The 27,145-nt window shown below is 35.4% G+C and overlaps 2 protein-coding genes across 11 annotated transcripts in view; one reads left to right on the top strand and one right to left on the bottom strand.

The window, feature by feature from the left end:
• Window positions 1-25,153, bottom strand: part of PLCZ1 (phospholipase C zeta 1) — a 50,700-nt gene extending 25,547 nt beyond the window's left edge. For 5 of the 10 annotated variants that reach the window (XR_003519960.1, XM_027594476.1, XM_027594477.1 and 2 more), the window contains exons 1-6: window positions 25,040-25,153; window positions 24,470-24,625; window positions 23,298-23,421; window positions 12,376-12,607; window positions 8,135-8,336; window positions 3,530-3,674 (exon numbers count right to left, since the gene is read on the bottom strand). Coding sequence is in view for 9 of the 10 variants with exons in the window: in XM_027594476.1 (XP_027450277.1) it covers window positions 3,530-3,674; window positions 8,135-8,336; window positions 12,376-12,607; window positions 23,298-23,421; window positions 24,470-24,480 (714 nt within the window). In the remaining variant the exon portion in view is untranslated. Of the gene's footprint in view, window positions 1-3,529; window positions 3,675-8,134; window positions 8,337-12,375; window positions 12,611-14,093; window positions 14,172-23,297; window positions 23,422-24,469; window positions 24,626-25,039 lie in introns of those variants that run through there. The other 5 variants (XM_027594479.1, XM_027594480.1, XM_027594481.1 and 2 more) reach the window with 5 other exon arrangements.
• A 71-nt stretch (window positions 25,154-25,224) lies between these two features.
• CAPZA3 (capping actin protein of muscle Z-line subunit alpha 3) lies at window positions 25,225-26,295 on the top strand. The gene has a single exon (XM_027594082.1). The coding sequence runs from the start codon at window positions 25,379-25,381 to the stop codon at window positions 26,276-26,278; it is 900 nt and encodes a 299-aa protein (XP_027449883.1). The 5' UTR covers window positions 25,225-25,378; the 3' UTR covers window positions 26,279-26,295.
• The last annotated feature ends 850 nt before the right edge of the window (window positions 26,296-27,145 follow it).

Raw genomic sequence — 27,145 nt, 5'->3', positions numbered from 1 at the left:
CCTCTGTGACCTCGGCTGCAGCAACTTCTTGCTAGACACGTCTCCAAAGGCAAGGGAAACAAAGGCAAAAATGAGCTATGGGGACTTCATCAAGATAAAAAGCTTTTGCACAACAAAAGAAACAGTCAACAAAACCAAAAGACAATCGACAGAATGGGAGAAGATATTTGCAAATGACATATCAGATAAAGGGCTAGTACCCAAAATCTATAAAGAACTTATCAAACTTAACACCAAAGAACAAATAATCCAATCAAGAAATGGGCAGAAGACTGAACAGATGTTTCTCCAAAGAAGACATACAAATGGCCAACAGACACATGAAAAAATGTTCAACATCACTCAGCATCAGGGAAATACAAATCAAAACCACAACAAGATACCACCTCACACCAGTCAGAATGGCTAAAATTAACCAATCAGGAAACACAGATGTTGGCGGGGATGCGGAGAAAAGGGGACCCTCTTACACTGTTGGTGGGAATGCAAGCTGGTGCAGCCACTCTGGAAAACAGTATGGAGGTTCCTCAAAAGGTTGAAAATAAAGCTATCTTTTGACCCAGCAATTGTACTTTTGGGTATTTACCCCAAAGATACAATGTAGTGATCCAAAAGAGCACCTGCACACCAATGTTTATAGCCAAACTATGGTAAGAGCACAGATGTCCATCAACAGATGAATGGATAAAGAAGATGTAGTATCTATATACAATAGAATACTACTCAGCCATCAAAAAAATGAAATCTTGCCATTTGCAATGACGTGGATGGAACTAGAGGGTATTATGCTAAGTGAAATAAGTCAATCAGAGAAAGACAACTATCATATGATCTCGCTGATATGTGGAATTTAAGAACAAACAGAGGATAATAGGGGAAGAGAGGTAAAAAAATAAAACAAGATGAAATCAGAGAAGGAGACAAACCATAAGAAACTCTTAAGCACAGGACACAAACTGAGGGTTGTTGTAGGGGACAGGGGTGGGGGGATGGGGAACTGGGTGATAGACATTAAGGAGGGCATATGATGTAATGAACACTGGGTATTATATGAGACTGAGGAATCATTGACCTCTACCTCTGAAACAAATAATACATTATATGTTAATTGAATTTAAATAAAAAATAAATAAATAAGAATATACACAGATATTATTCCACTTACATTAAAGTATAAAAACAAGAAAACTTTAATGTGTGGTATTAGAAGTCAAGACAGTTGCCAACTCTTGTTTGGGGGTTAATGACTAGGAAAGACACAAGAAAGGTCTCTGGCTATTGGTTATATGTATTCAATTTATAGAAAGGTATCAACCTGTATGATGTTGATTTATATACTTGTACATAAATATAATACAGATTATATTTCAATAAAATTTGTAAAAAATGAATGGTGGGAGTGAATAAATAAATATATGATAAAATAAAATAATATAATCTTTCAAAAAAAAAAAGAAAGAAAATTCAATCTTCGGTCTAACCTTTGCTACAAAACTGAGTCACCCTGTTCAGCTGAGAAGTCTCATTGAGTCTTTGTTGTTCAAAACAATGAAAAAAATTTCATTCCATCTCTTTCTCTTTGAGTCTTAGAAGTTGTAAGGGTTTCCATCCTTTCAAGGCCTTTGAATTTTTAGATGCCTCTATTCCCTCAGTTACCCCACCCTGAAGGATGGGAGAGAGCTTGCTATGCAAGTATTTGGGTTTCAGACAAAAGAAACAGGGAGTTCAAGGGCTTTGAGCTGTGTCTGAAAAAGAGTAAGGAGACCAGAATGGCCATGTGAACAATGGAGAGACAAGTAGGAGTCGGAGGTAACAGAAAACAGGTTAAACATGTATTTCAGTTCATATTTTGAGTGGGATTGAAAGTTTTGAGAAGGGGAATGACATGATTTGACTTACCAAAAAGTCACTCTGGCTGAAACATTGAGATCAAACTGCAGGGGAAAGGGAAAGAAGGGGTTAATTGCAATAATCCAAGTGAGAGGTGATAGTAGTTGCCTAGGACAGTGACAGTGAGAATGGGGAGAAGGGGTAAATTCAGTATATATTTTGAAAGTAGGCTCACAAGGATATACTAAAGAACTTATTGAAGGGTTGGAGAGAAATGAGGTGAGGAGGGTTAAAGTTGACAATGATTTAGGCTTGAACACAGGAGTTACCAGTAACTGAGATGGGGAAGACCGTGAGAAGAGCAGACCCCGGAGGAAGAGGAATATCTGGAACTCAGTTCTAAGCATGTTAAGTTAAATATGCCGGTTAAATATGCAAGAGGAGAGGGGTGCCTTTGGGGCTCAATCGTTAAGTGTCTGCCTTCGGCTCAGATCATGATCTCAGGGTCCTGGGATTGAGCCCCGCATCCGGCTCCCTGCTCAGCAGGAAGCCTGCTTCTCTCTCTCCCACTCCCCCTGCTTGTGTTCCCTCTCTTGCTATATATCTCTCTGTCAAATAAATAAATAAAATCTTAAAAAAATATATGCAAGAGGAGATGTCCAGTACATACTTGTCTATGTTGGTATAGAGTTCAAGGGAGAGATATAAATTTAGAAATCATTAGAAATTAGATGTTTAAGAGAATCAATGCCATGTATTAATGTTTTATACTAAAATAGACATTTTTCATGTTTTATATGTATATTTTGTAAATTTTTAGTATTTTATACTCTCACATAATAAAGCAGTCGACTTAAATTTGTGATTTTTAAGTTATGTTTATATTTATAGATAATGTTTTGACCTACTTAGGAGAACTTCAAGTTTATCAAATTTGTAAGTTTAATTATTAGATATACATTTTTTAAGTACTCAGTATGATTTTATTAAATCTCTTCAATGGCACTGCAATTGAAGTATTTAAGAAAGAAATCAAATATACTAACTTTACAAAAACAATTTAAAATGTCTGAAGGTGGTTAATTAGCCAAGTTTGTAAATAGAACCAAGTATTATTTTAAACAGAGTGTTAAAACCCACTCAACTTATAGACTAGGATTTGTAGGCTGAATTTGGAAGCTCTCAAAAGAACTAGATCTTTGAATCTGTAACCTTACTAAATCCAACAATAATTTTTTAAAATCCCAAAGTAAACTTCTAAACATTCTTTGCTGTATGAATTGCTGCCATCATAGTCGCAAAAAACTGTCAACAATCTATATAATACATTGTTGACATATTTTTATTGTGCATTTTGAAAGTAAAGTACTTGAATGTTGGTAAAAATAATTTACTATTATATAGACCAGTATTTCTCAAAATTTTTTTGGCTGTAACTCACAGTAAAAAACATATTTTACATTGTAACACAATACACACACACACACACACACACATACAATTAAAAAAAAGTTCCCTGAAACATTCATCCCACTACTTGAGATTAAATTTGATAAATCTACCTTTAACTACATACTACATAGATCATAACACACGATTTGAAATATCACTGATCTAAACTAAGGTCCAGCATTATAGGATTTTGAAGCAAGTAAATTATATTGTGCTTAACTATAATTTAACAAAGATACGCACGTACTATGAATGCATATTTCTGTATCGATTGGATAACAGTTTTAAACAGAAGCTTGCTGGTGAGTGTATAACCATGGTATACAACAGGTTCATTTCGTGATCCATCCCAGCAGTCAATTTCCAGACAACGACATCCTTTCACAAGGGCACTAGCAAAATTTAAACAAAATAAATTGTCATTTCTGGATCATTAAAAATGTATGCTATAGTGTCAAAATATCCCAAAAACTATTTGTGATTTTGCAACAAATGTATAACAGAATCCATAAAAAAGACAAGTAGTTGTGTTGAACCGAACACACTTTTCTTCTTTTCTGTGAGCACATCCCGACATGGAAGTAACATGTGCCATCCATAGTTTCAGCACCACCAAGATGGTGCAATGTGTAGTTCTGGGGACTGTGAATCCTGCAATTTCTCCCTATTCCTTATGCTCTCATTTCTACAAGGGCAGGAACTAAAATTTCAGTTTCATAAAAAAATGTTTGTTAGATATAGTTCATGATAAATAAACATTTATTGTGTTTTTATTAGAAAAAAATGGGAATTCTAGGGATGTAAGAAAACAAGTGGCAGGCAGACAGAAGTGATCTCCTAAAATACAATCTTGGAAGAGAAACTGAATGAAAAGAGGGCTCACTTGAGACATCAGGATTTTGAAATTGACAGCCACATATCAGGGAGTAGATAGAAGAAGCCCCCTGCTATACTCGAAGATCTTTTTCCAAGAGAAAACCAAGTTAATACTTGTTTTCCAAGAAGTATATTGAGTTATCCCACTGTGTCTAAGTCAGTGGTTTTCAGTCAGGACAATTTTGACTCCTAGGAGACATTTGGCAATGTTTGCAGACACTTTGGGTTGCCACAACTGGGAATGGGAAGGAAATTTGTAACTGGAATCTAATTCATAGAAGCCAGGGTTCCTGCTAAACATTCTACTATGCACAGGACCAGCCCCCCGCAGCAAAGAACGATCTAACCTCAAATGTGAAGATTTGAAAAACCCTACCATAAGCCATAACAGGAAAAGGGAGTGTGGTCCCAACACCAAGTACTTGATAGAAAATCAGTAGGTCTCCCAAACAGAAACATAGGGACCATATGAGAAAATAGAACTTTTAGATGTAATACTCCTTGGGGGATCAAATTTAGTCAACTTTCTAAGACTATGACTCAAGCAATATTCAGGGACAAGTGTTAACTGAGCAAAGATAAAGCAATTATAACCCCAAAATCCAGCTGCTGAATTCAGAAAATAAAGAGATCTTATGCTCCTTTGGGAATAATATGGATGAAAGATGGAGGGAACCCGAGGAGGTAGAGCATTAGAGGGGAAGGATATCTCATCTATTTTGGAGGCTTCACCAAAACAATGCAAAATATAAAATTAAATAAATAATAAATTTTTTTGAGTTTTTTGGAGGTGTGTTTTTTAAGACCATTTTTGTTTTACCTTTTAAGTGCACACGGCTTTATTCAGGTATATAGTGATGCACTATAATGTAAAATTTCAGTTTTTGTTAGTCTGCTTCTCCTTGTGTTGGAAAAATGACCTAGTGTGCTCTTCTAAGAAAATTTTGTTTACCCATTGATATTTCCATGGGTGAATTAGGTGATGATCTAATTTACGTACAAGTCCTGAACTGGGCTATATTTGTAGAGTTCAAAATGAATGTATTTCTCATCTTGTGGATTTATTTACATATTTAGATTTTAAAATTGGAGAAGAAGCAATATCTATTTGTAAACTTTATTAATTGCTATTAAAAAATGTTTGCATCACTCTCCTCTAGTTGATTGTCAAAGTAATTATCTTGCCTTTTTTTTATCACTAAAAAAAATCAGTCCTCTGGGCTGTTACCCAGAGAATAATCTTGAACGCTCTGCTGGGGAAAACAAAAAAAAACTGCCAAAAACCAAATTGTGAAAGAAAACTTTCCATGAAGGACAACCTAAATAATACTGGTTCTTGCTACTTCTCTAGATAGCTTTAATTTTATCCTTAGATCAAGCTAACGTTTACCAAACTGTTTATTTCCACTACATGGTTTGGTCCCCGGCAAAAATGATTTGAGTGGATTTCACTGTGTCAAGCCAACTCCTTTTATTCAGAGGCACATAAAAGAAAGTTGTGTCTCCCCCAGTGGTGTTAGGGAAGCGACTTTCTACTATTTCACACTGAATCCCCTTTTTGGAAATGAATAATGGAAATTTCTCTGTCACTCAGTAAAAAAAAAAAAAAAAAAAAAAAAATTCCACTTAAATAAGTTTAAGGGGCTTTTCATGGATTAAAATATTTAATGCTATAAGGCAGTTAATATTAGTCTTCCTCTTTTAGAGATGAGGAAGTTGAGAATCAAAGAAGTTGTAGCTGGGGTGCCTGGGTGGCTCAGTCCTTAAGCATCTGCCTTCGGCTCAGGTCATGGTCCCAGGGTCCTGGATCAAGCCCCACGTCAGGCTCCATGCTCAGCAGGAAGCCTGCCTCTCCCACTCCCTCTGCTTATGTTCCCTCTCTCGCTGTGTCTCTCTCTGTCAAAATAAATAAATAATCTTTAAAAAAAAGCAAAGAGGTTGTAGCTGTCACATAATTAACAAAGGACAAAAAGAGAGGAAAGATCAGCACCAGAAACTTTGCATTAATCGATCAACATTACATTATACCACCTCTCCTATGTAGAGAAATTTTGAAAAACTTGCATTCTAAGAGTGTATCTTCCACAAGTGGGTGGAAGAAATACAATTAAATTTAAATACAATTAAATTAAATTAAAATTTAAATGTTTAGTTGGGTGGAACATTTTCTTCATTCAAAAGTAAATTTTCTGCATTTCTAAGTCAACTTGGCTAAAATGCATATTTTCCCTTTTCAAAAAATTAAAGTATTTAAGTATGAGTAAAATTTCTAATGAAAGTATAGCTATGAATTGGGTTATCCTTATGGAATTCTAAACAGATACATTTCTGAGCTCATGGATTCATGTGTTTACATAAGATTTTAAATTGGTGAAGCCATGTTCATTTGTAAGTTTAATATTATCATGGAATTATGAGATATCTTTTCCACCCATGATTTCCTTAATTAATATCAACCAATCACATAGCTTTGAATGTCATCTATGTATTGATGACTTCCAATTCTATATTTTTCTAGTGTAGATATTTCTTCTAAGTCCCAGACACATATACTTAACTGACTGACCTAGGCCTTTGACAATGAATTGGTATCTCAACTAAATGTGGGAACTATCACAACTCTTGCTTTTGCCTCACACCCTAGAATGGCCTCGGCAGGCTTCACTATCTCTGTCAATAGTATCACTGTATGCTAAGTTATCAGGCCAAAAATCTTGATAGTATTCTCTTTCCCTTATACCTCCCTTCAGATCACCTGGTAAGCCTTCGTGGCTCCACCTCCTTAAAATATTTCAAATTCAACCACTGATCTCAACAGCTGCCTCATGAATTCATCATCTACATAACCATCATCAGCTGCATTGCTACAATATCTTCTCTAGTCATCTTCTACCTCCACTCCTACACCATCAGTCTTTCGTGCACAGTAGAAAGTAAATCGAATTATGACATTATTTTAAGGAAAACCTCTCCAATGACTGCCCAATGCAACTGGAATAAAATCCAGTTTCCTTTCCATGGCCTTTAAGACCCTCATAAACTGACCCTGTCTACTTCCTCCAACTCATCTCCCTTCATTCTCCATTATTTGTTTCCAGCCAAACTTGCTTTCTCTCATTTGAATATGCCTAAGCATTTATTATTTCTTCTACTTAGTGTGCCCTTCCTACCAAATATTTCTGAGGCTTCCTCTTTATCATCACTCATACCAAACTATGTCACCCCTTGAGAAGCCTTTCTTGACACTTTAACTAAAGTAACACCCTCCACCCCACCTTTACTTTCTCTCATGTTACCCTAGTTTACTTTCTCCATGCGACTAATCTATCCTTGAAAATATCAGTCTGTTTACCTGCTTATGATGTCTATTCTCATGAACACATGAGCTCTGAAAATCTTGTTCACCAATGGATTCTCAGATGACTGCCTAAGCTGAAGCCTGGTATTGACAATGTAATACATTGTAGAGTGCAAAATTAGAGGTGTGGCATAGATTGCTTAATCTATGTAAATCATTTGACATATAAATCTCTATATTTATCTAATCTATAAATGCCAAGGTATATAATTTATCTATTTATGTGTTGCCTTTACTTGTAGCATGGTGTCTTGATGTCTGGGAAATAATTTTAACCATATTTTTTAAAAATCTAAGACGTTTTGGTGAAATAAGATAAGAACATTCTTCTTCATATGGTTTCCTATAAGAGGTATCCAAATTATTCAGGAAACCTCAGAGGGGCAATAATCAGGGAAAGAAGGACAATAGTCAAAATTTGAAGGAAAGTATATGATACTAAAATATAGAATAATTATATAGCCATTGAAGGTTGGCTCTCCAAGATATTCACAAATCAAAATTTCTTTTTCCTATGTTATTGCACAACATCCATAGTCTTCTTTTATTGTGAATTACCACTTATTGGAACTTCCAAGTGCTGTAAAATGTAATGGATATAAAAATCAAAATAAATACCTTACATATCCCCAAAGGTCACTTGGTCCCAGTAACTGGTCAGATACCAAGTATGTATTATGTGAACTTGAAATAAAATAATCATTTAATGGATGATTCATATCTTGATAAACTTTTCCACAGTCAGTTTTAAGTATTTGACATTCAGGTGAACCCATGTATCTTATAAAACCTTCAAATGACATCTGGTGTGCTCTCTTAACTATAAAAAATAAAGGGATGCAGAAATATCATTAACTGTATAAAAATTACATCTCATTTTAAAATTTATTCTCTAGTAGAGCATGTTTCTAAAATATTCATTTAGAATTAATATTGATACTATTTCTAATTTCTCTGTGGAAACAATTTTTTTTCTAATGAATACCACTAGTTCTTCTATATCAACATTCAAGTAGAGAGTATATTATTTAATTTATCTCTGATTTCTTAATGTTTTAAAAATATGTATAAGAGGGGTGCCTGGATGGCTCAGTTGTTGGGCATCTGCCTTCAGCTCAGGTCATGATCCCATGGTCCTGGGATCGAGCCTCGCATCAGGCTCCCTGCTCAGTGGGAAGCCTGCTTCTCCCTCTCCCACTACCCCTGCTTGTGTTCCCTCTCTTGCTGTGTCTCTCTCTGTCAAATAAATAAATAAAATCTTAAAAAAATGCATATAAGAAAATACATATATCATAGGTCATTGAATTTCCATAAGCTAAACATCTAGATAAGCAGCACCCACCTCAAAGAACAAAACATTGCAGCACCCCAGAAACCTGCCTTCTGCTAACTTTTCAGTTTCTCCCTCCTAACTCAAGTGTATTCAGTGGTCTGGCTTGTAATCACCTAGATTAGTTTTCTCTGTTTTTTGTGCTTTATAGGAATGAATTCACACAGTACGTATTTTTTCGTGGCTGATTTATTTTGCTCAACTATGATTTATTCATAGTTGCATATAGTTAGACATTGTTTATTCCCATTGTTGGATAGTATTCCATTGTGTGAGTATACCATGATTATTTACCAGTTCTATTCTTGAGGAGCAGTTAGATAATTTCCAGTTGGAGGCTTTTACAAAGAATGCTGCTATAAACAACTAGTACATGTCTTTTGGTGCAAATATGTATACATTTCTATTGGGTACATGTTTATGAATGGAATTGCTGGATCATTTGCATATTAGCATCTTTAGTAAACTATCTCTGAACTTTTATACTATTGGCATAATATTACCAAAATTATGTATTTAAGCAAAACACTGACTCTGGAATCAGATACTTTTAGTTAAATCTATTTACTTGTTACATATTTAGCATGTTAATTAACTTCTCCCTATCTTTGGAATGATGGTAATCATAACTCCTATCCTTATATATTAATTACATAAATTAGCTCTATCAATGCTAGTTGTTATTATTATTTTGTTATTCATAATTCAGTTTGTCTAAAAATAACAGCTGGTGTGAATATTCACTTTAAACTAGAGAGTGATCCTTGGCAAAGAATTTTATTTCTGGGAATTTATGCTATAGAAATAGAGACTCAGACAAAGATTGATGTGCAAGAATGCTCACTCACACTAGCATTATTTATAAAAGCAAAATAAATGGGAGAGAAAACAAATTAAGGCTCAAAATATGATATAGTACTAAGCAGCAATTAAAGATAATGTATCAGAAAAAAATATACAGTGACAAAAGTAAATGTTTATTACTTCATAAATGTAAAAAAGCCAGCATTCAAAATGCTATTACAATTTTGACTTAAAAAAAAAGAAAGAAGAGAATATATAAAATGTTAATAGGCATGCAAACTCTCTCTTTGAAAGACATGCAAATTTAGGAGTATGGGAACATATGGGCAAATGCATCATATATTGTAATAGTAAAGATTTGCCTGAATTTATTCTTTTTTTCTGTAGCAGTGATTGCTCTATAGCCCTTTTCATCTACTGAATCATTAAGTTAATATCTTTGATAATGGAATAGAAAACAGACTCATTTTGTGCCCTTAAAAGCTACAAGATTGAGATGAGAGTTAATCTCATGGATATTTAAAAACCTCATTTGGTACACATCACATACCAAAGTGGGATGAGATTGAGGAGCCAGCAGCATTTGGGACTATCCAATCATAGTTCTAATTGGCCTTAATAAGTGATCAATAAACATGTAAATGAAACACAAGGTCTTGGGTGTGTATCTGAGCCGGAGGGAGGCTCAAACGATGAAATGGATGAACAGTGTAGTATTATAGTTAAAATGCAAACACAGTTCCAAGATGTCACTGCCAACCATCCCATTATCCTTTTTCTTTTTTGATTTACCCCTGTAGGTAACGGCGCCAAAGTAATTTTTTTTTTTTTTGAATACTCACTACTACATCAGTGCTACTCAAAGAGCTTATCTGTGGACTGGTTGTTTCCAGTCAGCAATTGCATAAAGAGCTTGAGCCAAAACATAAATCAATTCACTACTTCTTTAGAGAAAATTTTTGCTGTTAAAAAAAGAAGTAGTCAGCTGAACTTATCAGGCATGCTTAGTGATGTAGTTGTTTTACATCCTGGTGCAAGCTCTTTATCTTGTTTCAAACCTGCAAAAATTTTAATAGTGATCACACCAAACTCTCACTAGTACTGCATTCAGTCTTACCACTACAACTCTCCAAAATCTTTTCATGACAGTGAGTCATGGAGCCCAAATCCTAATTATGACCTGCAAGACAGACATGATCTGATCCTTGCTTATCTCCCAAATTCATCTTGCCCTCATTCTCCAAGTTCCAGCCACACTGTTTTCCTCTTGTTTCTTGAATTCTCCAACTCATGTCCAATACTTTTCTTCCCTTGACCTCAGAAACTTCTCCCATTTTGTCCCATGACTAGTTATTTCTCATCAATTCGGCCTCAGCTTGAAGGTCACATCCTCAGAATGGACCATCCTAAACACCCAACCAGAGCTAGTCTTCCTGGGTTGTTTACTCTCTTTGCTCACAGTACAGAGCATTCTGTGAAATTATCCTTTTATACATTTATTTATTGTCAGTCTCCTTCACACCCCCATCATTAACATAAGACCTACTTTGCCTTATTCTTCATAAGGCAGTATCCTCAGTCCCCAGAAGCAGACTTGGTTGCCACAAATAAATATTTGAATAAGTTATGAATATATGACTCAATGAAGAAATGTTTGATTTTGTTAGAACCCATATTATCATAAATATTGGTACATAAACCAACTTTCAAAGGCAGAACTTGAATTTTAATACTTCCCTTTTTAAATAAATATTCTGAGCTATTTTACTAATTTGTGTAGGGCTAAACACTGCTTTAATGGTACTTTTACATAATTATGTGAATATTTTATTATATTATGTCTTTATTTCTTTAAAGATATGCATAAGTGGAAAAATGTGCAATGTTTTGCCCATTAAAAAGTGGGACAAAGATAAAAAATTATATGACACATGATTAGCTTAAATGGTCATTTAATTCAAACCAGATGACTAAGGGGTACCTGGGTGGCTCAGTAGGTTAAACATCTGCCTTCAGCTCAGGTCATGATCTCAGGGTCCTGGGATTGAGCCCCTGTCAGGTTCCCTGCTCAGTGGAGAGTCTGCTTCTCCCTCTCCCTCTACCCCTGCCACCACTCATGCTCTCTCCCTCTCTCTCTCTTTCAAATAAATAAAATCTTTTAAAAAATAAAATAAACCAGATGACTATATTCAAAAATGAAGGAAAAAATTTTTTCATGTTTATGAAACTTTATAGACAATTATGTGTATAAACAATGAAGAAAGTAGTGATTTTCTAATATTTTATTTTTTCCTAGAATAGTTTTCACTTAGCTATTTAATACTTCCATATATTTTCAATAGTATAATGTATAAATGTAGAAGACTATTACTTGGTTTTTAACTTATTAATGAAAATGAAGACTTTTTCATCACAGCACATGTAACAGAATCTCATCTTGTTTTCCATGCCTAAGCTGGTCTCTGAACACTTAAGAGATATACCAAAGCAGTTTAAAAAAAAAAAAGGAGCTGGACAATGAAGTAGGAAAGAATGTAACTGTTTTCACAGTGCAGTTTTCTTAAAAGTATATACACAGTCTATAAAATATAGAAATAAAACTGCCAATATTTTACGTTATCCAGAAGAAATCTGACCCATCCGAAAATTTTAACTTGATAACTTTAATTCATAAAAAAATACTTTGCATTTAGATATTTGAGAAAACTTTGAAACGTAAGCATACCTTCTTCAATAGGCTCATATTTTTGAATGATCTCAAAAGCAATATTTGTGGTCATGTCAAGCGCATACTGTTCTTGTATCAAAAATTGAAGCAGGTTTTTTTCAAAAAGAAATTTCTGGTTTCCAGAATACGTGTTGAAAATCTCAATAATTTCTTCTCTGTGTGCAATAATTCGATAAATTGATCTAAATTCTTCTATGGTGATTCTTCCTTGCTTCAGCCTGTCATTATCCTACTAAAAAAAAATGACTGGTGGGCTCACATTGTGAATATAAAAAATACACAAAATAAATAGTTTAGAATATTTGTGTAATATATATAACAACTAATACTTGAAAGAAGATCAATCTTACATTGGATTCTTATGTCAAATAAAATATATAAAACTGCATGAAATGATGCTGAAGTTGAAAAAAGGTAAGTGGAAAATACCACTTAAAACCCAATGGCCATAGTGGGAATGGAAAAATGTGTGGGAGATGATGAGGATTCTAAGTTGTCTTTCAATTATACGTTTCATTTTTCTCTTCACTCTCCTTCAGTACCTTCTTACAGCCATGCGAGATGGTTTGTAATCCCATGCCACTGATACGCATAAACATCAGAGTAAATCTGAGACATTCAAGGTCACTGTGAACTTCAGAAGCTGCAGGGGTGGTACTAGCACTACAGTAACCACAGTTGCTACAGAGTATCTTGAGGAAGTGGAATGTACGTTATCACTGAAGGATTGGGGGCAGTGACAAACAAGGTGGGTTCTGATAAGAAAGAGTGGATTCACCTGGCTTTTCTGGAAAATTCATGTTTGAACTTTATGAGATGGAAACAAGAAAGTGGGCTGTGTCCAGTTATTAAAAGCATCAGAAATAGTGTGAGGTTCTGAGTAGGAAAATGACTAGCAGAAGTAAAAGTGTAGAATGACCAGTTGGGCATGACCAATTGGAAGTGATAGAGAACTGCAGGATGGAACATAAATCAAACTCTCTGAGCTTCATATTCTTCATCTGAAAAATGGGATTTTTCACTACTTATGTCATCAAGTTGCTGTGAGGACTGCAAATATACAATAAATGGTTGTTCTAGATATCAATGTATTGCTATGTCTTATCAAGTTCTGCTTCCCTCTCATCATCCAGCCTAGTGTCTCATCTTTTGCCCATAAAATGAGCCCCTACAGTACAACAGCAAAAGTTCAGTGGTAGACCAGACAGTTTGATATGAAGGATCCAAGAAGCAGTCTGAGCTGGGAATTGAATATGAATAGTATCAGGTTAGTTCACAAAGGAATATGAATCCATGTGTATGGAGCAACATGAGGAAGCAGGGACTGGGATGAAGCCCCAAGTGGGAATGAGATGAAGATAAGCTTGGGAGAAAAGCCGGGATCTGTTCTTGTCAAATTGGGCCCAGAGCTCATTAAAATTATATAATCTTAAAGTAATTCATGTTATCAATTATCTTAGTAGACTAAGAAGATTCAACTTACTGTTTTTAAATTCTGGATTAAAGTCAATGTCATAGAATTAAATTTATTTTATTTTAGCCCCATCCCCCTCATAATTTGTTATAAGATCTTTAACAAGCCCATAAAAATCAAGTGTGCCTGTAATTCCTGCAAATTTGGTTATATAAAATTGTGTAAATTAAAAATTACAGTCCTATTAAGTAGCAGTATAAAATAAAATACATTATCCACTAAGTGATAAAAGTTTTATTACTTTCAAGCAAGGTTTAAACTTGGCCATCTGACTTGTTCTGTTTTGTTTTTCCCAAAAGATCAAAGTTGTCATCTGATACTAGAAAGAATTAGAGATGTAAAGTTCAAACAAAATTCTACAAATCCAAATAACTGCTATGTGATCCAACCCAAAGAAGTTAATAGTCAAACACTAATTAAATTACCAAAAAATAAAAAACACAGAATAGGTGAAAATTGTATTACTGAAGATGGGAAATTCTAATTTTAGTAGGAAGAGAGAAGGAAAAGGAAAGCAAGGGAAGTCAGTAATGATGGAGCCTGGATAACGAAATCAGCAGCAGGGGAAGCAGGAAAAAGGAAATCGATAAGCAAGAAGGATTCAAATCTGAGGACTGACACACATAATAGCAACAAAACTGATAGAGTACCAATGTATAAATTTAATATCTCCCCTGTAGGAGGAAACTGGAGCTCAGAAATCTTAGGTCAATTGTCCCCAGTCCCACAGGCATGGTAGACCAGGATTTGAACTAACTCCAAAACCCACAGAGGAACGGCAGGAAGAAAGACATGTCAATACACCATCATGCATATTGACAGTATATAAGTAGAAATAAATTGTGTAAAATAGAAATCTGATCCTTTCAACCACCTGTTAAATTGCTCAGTATTTCTTTTTTGTCTTCCAGACAAACCCCAAACTGTATCGTGTTGGCATCCAAGGTCCTTTAAGATGTCATTGATGGTGTCTGCTTTAATCCTTTTCTTTCTTGCACCTCACACTTTTGGTGCTCTGAATTAGTTACAGCACAAATACCAAACAGTCTTGCTATTGTATAGGCTGTTTCTTCTCTCTGGAATACCCTTCTTTCACTTCCTAACCTACTAATTTTTACTAATTCTTGGAAAAGTATCCTCCTCTAGAAGTCTTCCCAAATGTTCCTCTCTGTCTCCCCCAGGTCACATCAGATAGCCCACCTCTGGTTTTTTTTTTTTTTAATAAGACTCTGAATCTTCTTCTATCATAGAATTTATTACACTGAAATGAAAGCCTTTTTTTTCTAAATCCCTTCTAGAATTGCCTTGGACAGGAAGTTTGCCATTTGCTTCTTGTACTCTTAGTACCTAAAAGAATGAAAGAATGCCTGACTGAAGGTATTAAGAACATGATCTAACACCTAAACAATTTTACAATTCTGGTGAAATACATGCATTTAACTGGATAAAGAGTTAACATATCCCTAAACCTAGGAAGAATAGGAAAAGATATTTTTAAATACATATTACCAAAAATATGCAAAATCTCGGGCCCCACTTCAGGGAATACTACAGCTTTTAGAAATGTTACATATTAATAATTTATAAATACAGCATAAAATAAGAGTAATGAAGCCATTTTTCTCTTGTTTAAAAAAAATTCCTTAAGTGGTTAGTCTCTACAAGGCATTACAAAAAGAACTTTACCAAACAACCTATTCAATGTTTATGTATAATTTAAAAATGTATGTCTTACCTTAAGACCATGACCACCATGAAGGTAGATATTTTATTCTTTTTATTCCCAATGCCTAGTACTGGACCTACCCTAGCATAGGACATTAGTGACTGTATGTTTGAATGAATGATTGAAAACATGAAGATAAAAGAACATATTAAAATGATTCTATTGATATTCTGATAGTATGCTTTCAGAAAACAAAATTAAAGCTTTTCATGTTACCATTTTTCCTTGCTCAGTTTGCTAGTAAAAAGATGAAGTGTCACTTAAAATAATGACCTCACGAGAAATTTGATCTATCAAAACACAGAATTCACTTTTAAATTAAGATGAAGTGTTTCAAATTTGTCTCCAAAATTACACTAAAAACAGAGTATTCAAAATATATCACAGGAAATGATATGATTTGCCACCTTTTTCCACAAACTCTGACATACTAATTTAAACTGCTTAACAACTCTGTCTTCTCTCTGTCTTCCCTTTCTTCCTAACTAAATATATGAACCAGAAATGAAATAGAATAGTAAAGATGTAAAAGCAACACCTTATCAGTGCCCTCTGGGAGCTCATATTCTAGAAAAGGAAAGCTGACATGAAAGTGTTACAATGGAAATATATACACAACAGAAAAAGAAAGTTGGGCAATTCCTCTTGGAGACAAAAGGTCTTTATAGAAGAGGTGATCCTGGAGCTGAACTTTCATTGAGAAAGAAGATGGTTGCCTGAAAGTGAAGAGGAAAAAGGTTATTCTAATTGTTGGGATCAGAGCAAATAAAACACATGACAGGACAAAACAGGAGTGTGATTAGAGAGGATGTTAGTGAAGCTGCAGTGAGAAATAAAGGTGAAGTCAAAATTGCATCCGAGAGGCGCTTGGATGCCGCACTGAGGCTCTCAGACTTCATTCTCAACCAGTGACTGACTGATGAGCTTTAATGAGGGAAATCATACAGATTTTGTTTTAGAAAGATCACTCTGACAGCTATATACAAGATAGGATTAAAAGCAAGGAACCAGTTTATAGGGCTATTCAAACTTTAATGGACATATAAGTCACTAAGAGACTTGTTAAAATGCAGAGTCAGCTTCAATATGTCTGATTCTGTGTTTCTAACAAGTTCCCAGGGGATGCAAGAGATGCTAGTCTGAGGAGCACAATTTGAGTAGCAAGCAGTTGGAGACCAATTGACTTTGTGTAGGAATAAAATAGACCTTAAAAGATTTGAAAATTTGATGTGGAGGTAAGAGGTGAGGTAAGAGGTAAGATAAGAGAAAGAGTCTGGGACCCTCTTGGGTTTCTGGCTTGGATAACTGAGAGAATGGTGCTGCCATCCTCAAGGGAGAGGAAGACAGTTTTGAAAGGAAAGATGGTTTATCTTAAATATAATAAACGTAAAGTATCTTCACCCAAACCAAGAGAGCCAGGAGACAATTAGTTGGGATGGGAAGTGAGGATTGGTGTATTACAGGAGAAAACACAAGAATTTTGCAGGCAGACAGACCCAGACATGAGTTTCCACAGTAATATGACTTAAACAAATTAAATCAACATTCTTGTCCTCCATATCTCTATGTGTAAAGAGAGCCTAATAACAATTTCCTTGGATGTACATTGAAATAATGTATGCAAAAACCTAACACGGGGCCTAGAATATGGCAGGTGATGAACAAATAGTAGCATGTACATGGCTTTGTTGTTCAAGATAGAAAACTTGTGCTTTGTTCCCATTAAAGTGGTAATGAAAGTCACTGAAAGGCAATAAGGTGGTGACCCAGGAACCTCCAGAACTCACCTCCTCCCTTGGACAGACTAAATCTACAACTACATATATGACAATTCCCTCTGCAAGAAATCCAAAAACTAGTTGAGTGAACTAACTTGCCTTCATATCGGACAAAGGAGAAAAAATTCTGTAACAAAATAGGCAGGAGAGGCTGAGACACAATCTGTCCACAAACCTCACCCCCAACATGGTGACATATAATTGGGAGAGAACCCACAACTCTCTGCTTCTCCCTGAGGAGTGAGGGGTTTGGACCCAACTTCTAGTGCCCCAACTTTTAAGACTTCCACCTGAGAGATAGTCTTCTAAAACACCTAGCTCCTAAAGCCAACTGGGGTTTGTGTCCACAAGATCCACAAAGCTATAGTAAACCATTCTTAACAGTTCACAAGGACTCATGATGGCTATCCCCCTAGGGCTCAGCATGGAGGCATTGGACTAACACAGAGTTTTTTTTTCCCTGAAAGAGGTCTATTTGGTTATCTTAAAAGCTACAGCCTGAAAGTCATGCTTCTGATCCAACACAGGTGGAAGGGCAGACTACAATCTTCCCTAGAGACCAGGGAGGCCAGAAGGTACCATCTTTGTGTTTCTCTCTGTCTCCCTCCAGATCACAAGTATCTCCCTGAAACAAGCATGTGCACACATCTGGCACCCCAGCTTTTGCAGCTGCCACTCAAAGGATGACAGCCTGGATCTGACAGCCAGTAGGGTTTGTGCTCACAGGTTCATCAGAACTGTAGCAAACAAAGCAAAAACCCTTGGCTAGTTGTCCCACTGGAGCTTGGTGCAGAGGGAGTTATAGAGACACTCATTTCCAGTCTTTCCCTGAAAAAGGTTTATTTGTATACTTTACAAGCTGCTACCTGGGGGTTCAGGCTTCTAATCAGCCCACATCTAGGCGCTGACTGGGGTCCTCCCATTTGGAACAGATAGGTCTTGGCACTCCCTCAATGACAGGGAGCCACTAAGAATAAAGTAGGCTGTTTGGACAAAGTTTGAGAGACAAACAAAAGCTAAGGCTGACCTGAACAGTAAGTTTCATCTTCTAAACAAGGCCACTCTTTCAAGACTGGTAGAGGTGGCTGTTCTATCTAATGCACAGAAGCCAACACAGAGAGTAAAAGAAAATGAAGAAACAGAGGAATATGTTCCAAACAAAAGCACAAAATAAATAGAAACAGACTTAAATGAAACAGAGATAAGAGATTTACCAGATAAAGAATTCACATAATGGTTATAAACAATATGAAAATTACTCAAAAAAATTAAAAATAGAACTAACTACCATATCATACAATTCCACTTCCTGATACTTATTCAAAGGAAACAAAATCACTATTTTGAAAAGATCTCTGTACCTCCATGTTTATTACAACGTTATTTACAATAGCCAAGACATGGAAGCCACCTAAGTGTCTATCAACAGATGAATAAAGAAAATAGGAATAAGATATTACTCTGCCATAGGAAAGAAGGAAATTCTATAACTTGTGACTTCACGGATAAACCTTGAGGCCATCATGTCAAGTGAAATAAGTTAGAGAAAGACCAATACTAAATGATCTCACTTATAAGTGGAATCTAAAAAAAACTGAACTCATAGAAACAGAGAACAGACTGATGATTACCAGAGGCAGGGCTGATGGGGGTGGAAGAAATGGGTGAAGGTGGTCAAAAGGTACAAACTTCCAGTCTTAAGATAAACAAGTACTAGGGATGAAGTGTACATGATGACTGTAGCTAACACTGATATAGCGTATATAATAATAAGTTCTGGGGGTGTAACACACAGTTTGGTAACTAAATTAGCAATACCGTATTGTATATTTGAAAGTTGCTACAAGAGTCATCTTAAAAGTTCTAATCACAAGAAAAAGAAATTTGTACCTATGTGAGCTGATGGGTATTTACTAAATTTATTGTGATAATCATTTTTCAATATACACATATGTCAAATCATCATGTTGTACACCTGAAACTAATACAATGTTGGATGTCAATTATATCTCAACAAAACTGGAGAAAAAAGAAAAGGTAATAAAATTGTTCAGAATAGTATATAAAGTAAAAATAAATAAAATTAAGAACTTAAGTTTAAGAGAAGAGCAAAAGAAAAAATGATGGCAGGACAGATGGAAAAGGAATGATCAGAAATTTTAAAAGAAAACTAGGAGAGAGTGATGTCATAGAAGTCAGAATGGGGAGTAGTTTAAGAAAAGAGGGATAAATAAAATGCACAGAGAGCCTAACCATTGTATTTACCATTTTAAAAAATTGAGGTTTTCAAGGTAGGTATAAAGGCAAAATTTATTGCAATGAATCATCGAAGAAGTGGAGAAAGAAATGTAAAGGATTCTTTCAGTTTACCTGCTAAAAGAGAGAATGTAAAATTTAGAAAAGGATATGGAGCTATTTGTTTTTGAGATAAAAAATAAGCTTAGACTGTGGAGGACCAACTAAAGTAGGAAATCATAAACTTGAGGTGGGACCAAACAAAAATATAAGTGGATGAGTTGACCCAAGTTTCACATTTGTAAGGCAGAGGCAGCAGAGGTATACTTTCCCTCCTCTCTTTACCTTTTAACTCTCAAACCACTCTACATTGCTGCCAGATTTATCCTAAAATTTGCACAATTTCCCTACTCAAAAATTTTCAGTGGCTACCCATTGCCTATAACAGTAAATCCAAATTCCATAGCCTACCACTCAGGATTTTTGTCATCTGGCCATGCCTAGCATTTGCAGCCATTTCTCACCACTCCCTTCATGCATCCTAAATGCAAGTCATGCTTCATTACCTTTTACTACCCAAGCACTTCTCACACTGTACTCTACACATACTGCTTATTATTCTTCAAGGGCCGACAAGAATGCTTCCTCTACAATGGCATCTTTTATAGAAGCCCACGTTTGAGTCTCTGTCTCCTCAGATTCCCTGTATGTGTTACCTATGAAATTTATTATAATCTACTAATAAAATAGTAATTTCTGCATTTCTTTTCCTTCTAATGAGAGAAAGAGAGCACTTTATTAATTTTTTACAATCCACAGTTTCTAAAAGAGTGCCATGCACATACTATAGATTTAATAATGGCTGTTAACTGCTTAGAGAATTTGAAAACTTAAGGTAAGCCCAATAATAATATGAATTCTTAAAATTAAGAAAGATGCCATTTCATACTCAACCAACAATCAAGAAGGTAGTCTTAGGCTAGCAATGTGTATTGAAACGACACATGATATTTCCTATAAAATATCTTACATGCTACAAATTAAAGAAAATTATTAAAGTAATAAAGATTTTTTAATAAAAGGATTAAAAAATCTTGGGGAATTGCTCTTCAAGTCATGACTCAATAATTAATTTTGTAAAATGAAATTTAGAATATTTTTCCAAGGTCATAAGTGTACATCTTCTTTACTTAAATTTCACAGTAGATATTTATCCAATAAGAAAATAAATTCACATCATAATTTATGCCAGCTTCTTAAGAAATCAATAAACATAAAGCAATTTCTATATTTTTTTAACAATTATGATTGTTATAGCTTCAACTAATATTTGTTGAGTGTTTACTCTTTGCCAAGCCTACTATTAGACACATTCACAAATAATATTTAATATTCAGCACAATCCTGCAAGATAACTGTATCAGTATCCCCATTCTGCAGATTACGGCATTTGCTCAGAGCAACTTCTAGGTTGCCAAGTACTACACAGTTAAGATCTAGTGGAGTAAAGAATCTCCATGCGCGTTGAGCTTGCCAATAATAATAGCCCTGACACACTAGAAGATTTTGGTCACCAAAATAAGATTCATCATGATTCATTTTATTTACTCTGGCTACAAGCTGTACCCATGAAGTGTAGAAAGACAGACAACAAAAGTTGAAACAAAACAGTCCAATGTTTAAGAAGCTTAATTTTTAGCTATCCAGAAAATTTAGTAGGCCAATACACCTTCCCTAGCATTCTATTTAATTAACATTTTAATGAATATATGGCAATTTAGCCTAAGACAGCAAAGTATTATTTATTAAAGGGCCTAGGGGAATTATTTTAATAGATGAAAATTGCTTATCTGGATCATCAACCCTGTTTATATGCAATTTATGCTTTAAATTATTTGAGGTCATTTGAAAGAGGCTTTGAAGAATTCTAAGCAACCTCTGCCCCTCTAATTTTTATAATTCACATTGTTTTCATAGCCACTCCAAAAACATTTTGCTAAACAAAATAGACCTTCATTCCTGCCATGTCCAAATAATCATCAGTTTCAATTAATGAGCTATCTCTTTATTTGTTATAACTGCTGCACATTCTACATAATACTTTTAAATATGGCATCCATTTTACTCAAGTGCATTTCAGACACGTATTTTTATTTTGCAGATAATTCAAAGCAACCTGATAATCACTGAATAAGATTTATCATATTTCACATTTGGTAGAGATTTAATACATTACCTCTACATTGTATTACATGTGAATTTTATTAAACTAGAAAGTACATAATTGTTTCTCCCTTTGAGTGACACCACTGGAGGAAAATTCTACACGTAAAGATCTCTCACAAAAACTTATGTTCTTCAGGTATGGTATTAGACATGAGTTGATTAAAATTCTGATAGCTTATGGCAGCATATACTGCTTGAATTCATAAATACAACCTGAAACTCGTCTTTTACTGCAATCTCTTAAGAAGTACAGCTTTTTTTTTAATCTCCTCTTTGTGATTTATAAACACGGGGCCTAAATCTTATTGAGAGAAGTACTTGATTGGGGGCTGCTCTCCATGGTCTCTCATGTCTCTGCAAGTTTCTGAGCAGAGGCACCAACACTTCAGAACTAGCTGTTGAAGGACGTTTGCATAATGAGAGATAGTATCTCCTCCCATGGGAAAGAGCAGGTTTACTGTGCATGATAATAATGATAATGACACATTCCTGGGCAAAGATCAGGTAGGCTTACTGCCCATAATAAAAGATTGGGTTTCCTTAAGCTTGAGGTCCTTCTCTGGTAACTCAATCCGCTGCATGTGCATGTGTCCTCAACTGGCCCTCTTCACATCACGCTTTAGGAACTGAGGCTGGGAGAAATGGCACCAAAATGCTGATGCTCTTTCAGTTGCTATTTTTGTGAGTAACAAGCTATTTTCCCTGAACCAGAAAAATGCCTCTGCCATCATCCATGAAATTATATCAGGCTAATTGGTTAGCTTGCAAGTAGATAACACAAGCTTCACAGTTTGCAATAATGGTAACATTTCAACATAGGTTGTTATCTGGGTAGTCTCTTTCAAAAAACACTACCAGATTCAGGATTTCTATCTTTCTAACTATCTAGACTGGCCAATCTAGTATTCTTGCCTGATTTGCCAAGAAATTTGCCATCTTCCTAAGGCAAACTCAGCTGAACGCTTGACTTCTTCTCTTGTGCTTACGATCTTTCCCTCCGTCCTCTAGTGAAAGAATTGAGTCAGGTTCCCTCCCTACTGGTTCTTCTCCAAACAAAAAGAATTTTGGGCATGATTTTCTACTTTGATGTGAGTAAAATGCCATTTTTCTCAATATTACTTATTCCTTCTATAAATTATTAAGATCCAAACCATTTACTATTTCATCATTTATATGATTTTGATCTAATCATATGAGCAATCCTAATCTTATGTGAATATTCCTATATTCAGTTTATATAGTGCTAAATTAATAATCTGGTATTATTTCAAATTTTATTAATAACTCATTTTACCACCTACCTAAATTCTCTCCTTCTTGATTATAAATATATTTAGCATAATTAATTACTTTAATTCTTAAGAGACTAATTTTTAATATGTATTTTCTGCAGAAAGCATCCAAGTAGCTATTGACATTTCCCAATATTGAATCAAGCCCTTCCTAGGATGGGGTAGACAAGAAGCGGATAACATCTCACCTTGAAAACAGACTTCACATGAATATAATTGCACGGAATATCTAATTTTTCAAGTAATCTGTAAGTTTTTTCTACATTAATTTTTCCACCTTTAAATTCATCCCGAATCTTTGACAAAAACCATGTATGAAACACAAAAAAAGAAGTTAAGGAAATTCTCACAGAAAATCATTAAGTACTTAAAATGCCCAAAGAAGTATTTTATTTCTATTCAGTTTAATGTTTTTATTTTTATTTTTAAGGGATAGTCTATTTTGTGCTCAAGTGACAAGATAATTCTATGATAAATAATATTAAAACAAAACTAGGTAGGTACTATTCTGTAGTAAAGGTAGGAAAGGGCATATATAACACAATAAAAAGTACAGGTAAAGAATAAAAATAAACATTTGAGAAATCAAGTTATTATTGGGGAAATAATAGTCTGTTTCCTGAAGACATAGACTTGGGGGACAGCTGGGCTTCAAGATCTCCCTGTCACTTGACCTGTTGCTCAGCTTCACTTCCCTTGTCTGAAAAGTGAGCAAATTAATACTTAGGAAGATGGGGGCATTAAATGGGTTCTTAACATATTATTGAACACAGTTTCTGTTACTGAGTGTTTAATACATAGTTACCATGTCTGATATTAGTTAACTGTCCAGCTACACACACACATACACACACACACACACACACACACACACATGCAAAAAAAAAAAAAAGCAATACTTTAAGTACCATCAAAAAGAGTTAAAAATGCCATGCTGAGTGTGTATATTTGGTACGAATGAAGAAACTAAAACAAGTTTACTTATCGTATACAGATAAACTACAATTAGGACACTTCAATTTGAGAAACTAAGGTTGAGAATTAATATGACATTTATAAAATCATGAAGGGTATCAGTAAAAAATGTTCAAAAATCCACTCAATTTCAGATTGTTATAATGAAAGCCCTTAAATGTAATGGCTATGACTTAATATGGCAAAACTCATGTTCTTATAAGAAAAAGACAGGAAGCTAGGGAAATTCAGAAACGCTTAGGATGGATGGAAGGAAGCAGTTTATACTTAAATGAGAGGCTTAACTTCATAACTCTTCAAAAAGAATGACAGGAGAATCAAGTAAAAGGGATAAATCAAAAGAAAGAAGAGAAAAGAGGAACAGAAAGGACTTCTGAGTGGATATTTGTTCTCCATATTTTCATGACCTGTTGTTCCGTTTCTCCTTGCTTAGAAGTCTCTCCCCATTACGTGTTGTCACAGGTTCCACATATAGTTAACTCTGCCCTTTTGTAGTAAAGGAATTTCTTGATATTCATCAGCTGTTGCCTCTGCCCCTTTTCTAGGGAGAAAGCAGAAAACACAGAGTGGTTTGTGCCCTTGTTTTTTGGAGATAGCTTAAATCCCACAGAAACCATATGCAAGGTGTGCTTGAAAGTTTCTGTCTTCTTGTTATGTTTTGACATCTTCAAACCCTCAGTGTTTATAAATGCAGCATCCACTGCTCTTTGGCTTTTTTTCTATCAACTGCCTTCCTATCTTGTTTTTATTTTTACTATTTTGTTGACCCCCCTGAAACTTTTCAGCATAATGTGCTTCCAGTGGGTTTGGGGTAACTATTCTGAGGGACTGAGGATAAATCAATGGCACTGTGGTCCCCGAAGGTGCAAAGGGCTGCCAAAATCTCTCTAGAAACTCTGGGCTGCTTCTCTAGATCCCTGGCAACATAGAGATCCCTGGCAACACCGAGACACACCACTTTTGAAGAAGGCTGTTCAGGAGGTTAAGTTCTTAAAATCTTCAAAATATGTACAGCTGGTTGGCTGGGTACCACGCTGTCAGGTGACTGTCATGTTTTTCTTTGGGTCTGAACACCCATTGTGATATCATCAACAGTTCCGCACTTCAGAGAGAAAGCTCCTTTATGATTTCATCAGGAGACTCAGAGCTTGCCAAACAACCTGTTTTCCTGGTTAGACATAGTAATCTTAAGCTTGAATGTTTAACACCTTGATGGGAAAGGTGTCTCATGGAATGTTTTCTCATCCTTTGAACACTCTTTATTTCAGAAGCTTTGCTTCTGCTGCAACCAAACATGTCACGTAGCGTTCTGAGTAGGAAAGAGAAAGAAAGAGTAATTCGCAGACTGTTAATACAGGCTCCTCCAGGGGAATTTGTTAATGCCTTTGATGATCTCTGTCTGCTTATCCGTGATGAAAAACTTATGCACCATCAAGGTGAGTGTGCAGGCCACCAACACTGCCAAAAATATTCTGTACCACTCTGCATCGATGGAAATCCAGTACTCCTGTCTCACCACAATGTAGTGGGTGACTACCGATTTTTTGACTATCAAAGCAAACTTTCTTTCAAATTCGACCTGCTTCAAAACCAGTTAAAAGACATCCAAAGTCATGGAATCATTCGGAATGAGACAGAATACCTAAGAAATGTTGTTCTGTGTGCCTTAAAACTGTATGTGAATGATCACTATCCAACAGGAAATTGCAACGTGCTGAGAAAAAGTGTGAAAAATAAGGAGTTCTTGATTGCTTGCATTGAGGATCACAGCTATGAAACAAGAGATTGCTGGAATGGCCTTTGGAAATCAAAGTGGATTTTCCAAATAAATCCATTTCTAACCCAAGTAACAGGAAGAATTTTTGTGCAAGCTCACTTCTTCAGGGCTGTCAACCTTCATATTGAAATCTCCAAGGACCTGAAAGAAAGCTTGGAAGTAGTTAACCAAGCTCAACTGGCTTTAAATTTTGCGAGGCTTGTGGAAGAGCAAGAGAATACATTTCAAGCTGCAGTCTTAGAAGAATTACAGGAGTTATCAAACGAAGCCCTGAGAAAAATTCTACGAAGAGATCTTCCAGTGACCCGCACTCTTATTGACTGGCAAAGGATACTCTCTGACTTGAATCTGGTGATGTATCCTAAATTAGGATATGTCATTTATTCAAGAAGTGTGTTATGCAACTGGATAATATAAAGGATTGCTCCTGGTAATTGTCTCGACCTGATTTCTTTGTATTTCTGGGAGGGGTATTGGTATTTTCCTAAAGTGAGAAGCCACTAGAGATGCTTATCACTTGACAAGTGCAAGTTTAAGTTAGGGAAAAATATAATAAATAATTTGACTCAGGGAATATTAACCATAAGGCAAGAAAAGGGTGATGTAAATGTGTTTCATGGTAGCAACCATCATAAAGCCAGAGATGTTTATTCGAACCTAAAACAGTTCCATAGAATGTGGCACCCAGAAGTATTATGAAGGTGGCCAGGGTTAAGGCTCTGTGTGTGTGTGTGTGTGTGTGTGTGTGTGTGTGTGTGTGTGTGTGTGTGTGTGTAGGAATGACCTTTGACTTTCTTTGTAACTAGAGAAGGTATGCAAATGAAAGTCACTCTGCAAGTGATACTTTACATAATTCAATTCAGTCCTACACCAACCCGAGAGCGGGGATTTCAGTCAGTAACATTAGTGTTAGATATTCCATGAAACCAACAGATACCAAAACCTACCTCACATGAAGAACTATTAGTAAATGTGGCTCCATTGCCCCCGCGCCTGCCCCTGCCCTCCAAGAAGTGGGATTACTCAAATCCCTGGGCTTTTCTGATAACTAACATGGTCTTTGAAAAGTCGACTTGAAAAGCCTGACCTATAGAGTCAAACTCTTGTGAAGTCATCACTATAAGCATTTATAAGTGCTTATTTCATGCCAGACTCTGTGCTAAATGATTTGCACACAATTTTTCATGATTGGGCTGGCACTGGTAGTAACTCCATTTTATGTGAGCAGAATCTAAGATTTCAAGTTTTCTAATTCGTCCAGGCACATAGTAAGTGACAAGGGTG

This window comes from Zalophus californianus, chromosome 9, assembly GCF_009762305.2.
Source record: "Zalophus californianus isolate mZalCal1 chromosome 9, mZalCal1.pri.v2, whole genome shotgun sequence".
NCBI lineage: Eukaryota > Metazoa > Chordata > Mammalia > Carnivora > Otariidae > Zalophus > Zalophus californianus.
The sequence above is the reverse complement of the archived record's forward strand: the minus strand, read 5'-3'. Positions and strand labels throughout refer to the sequence as shown.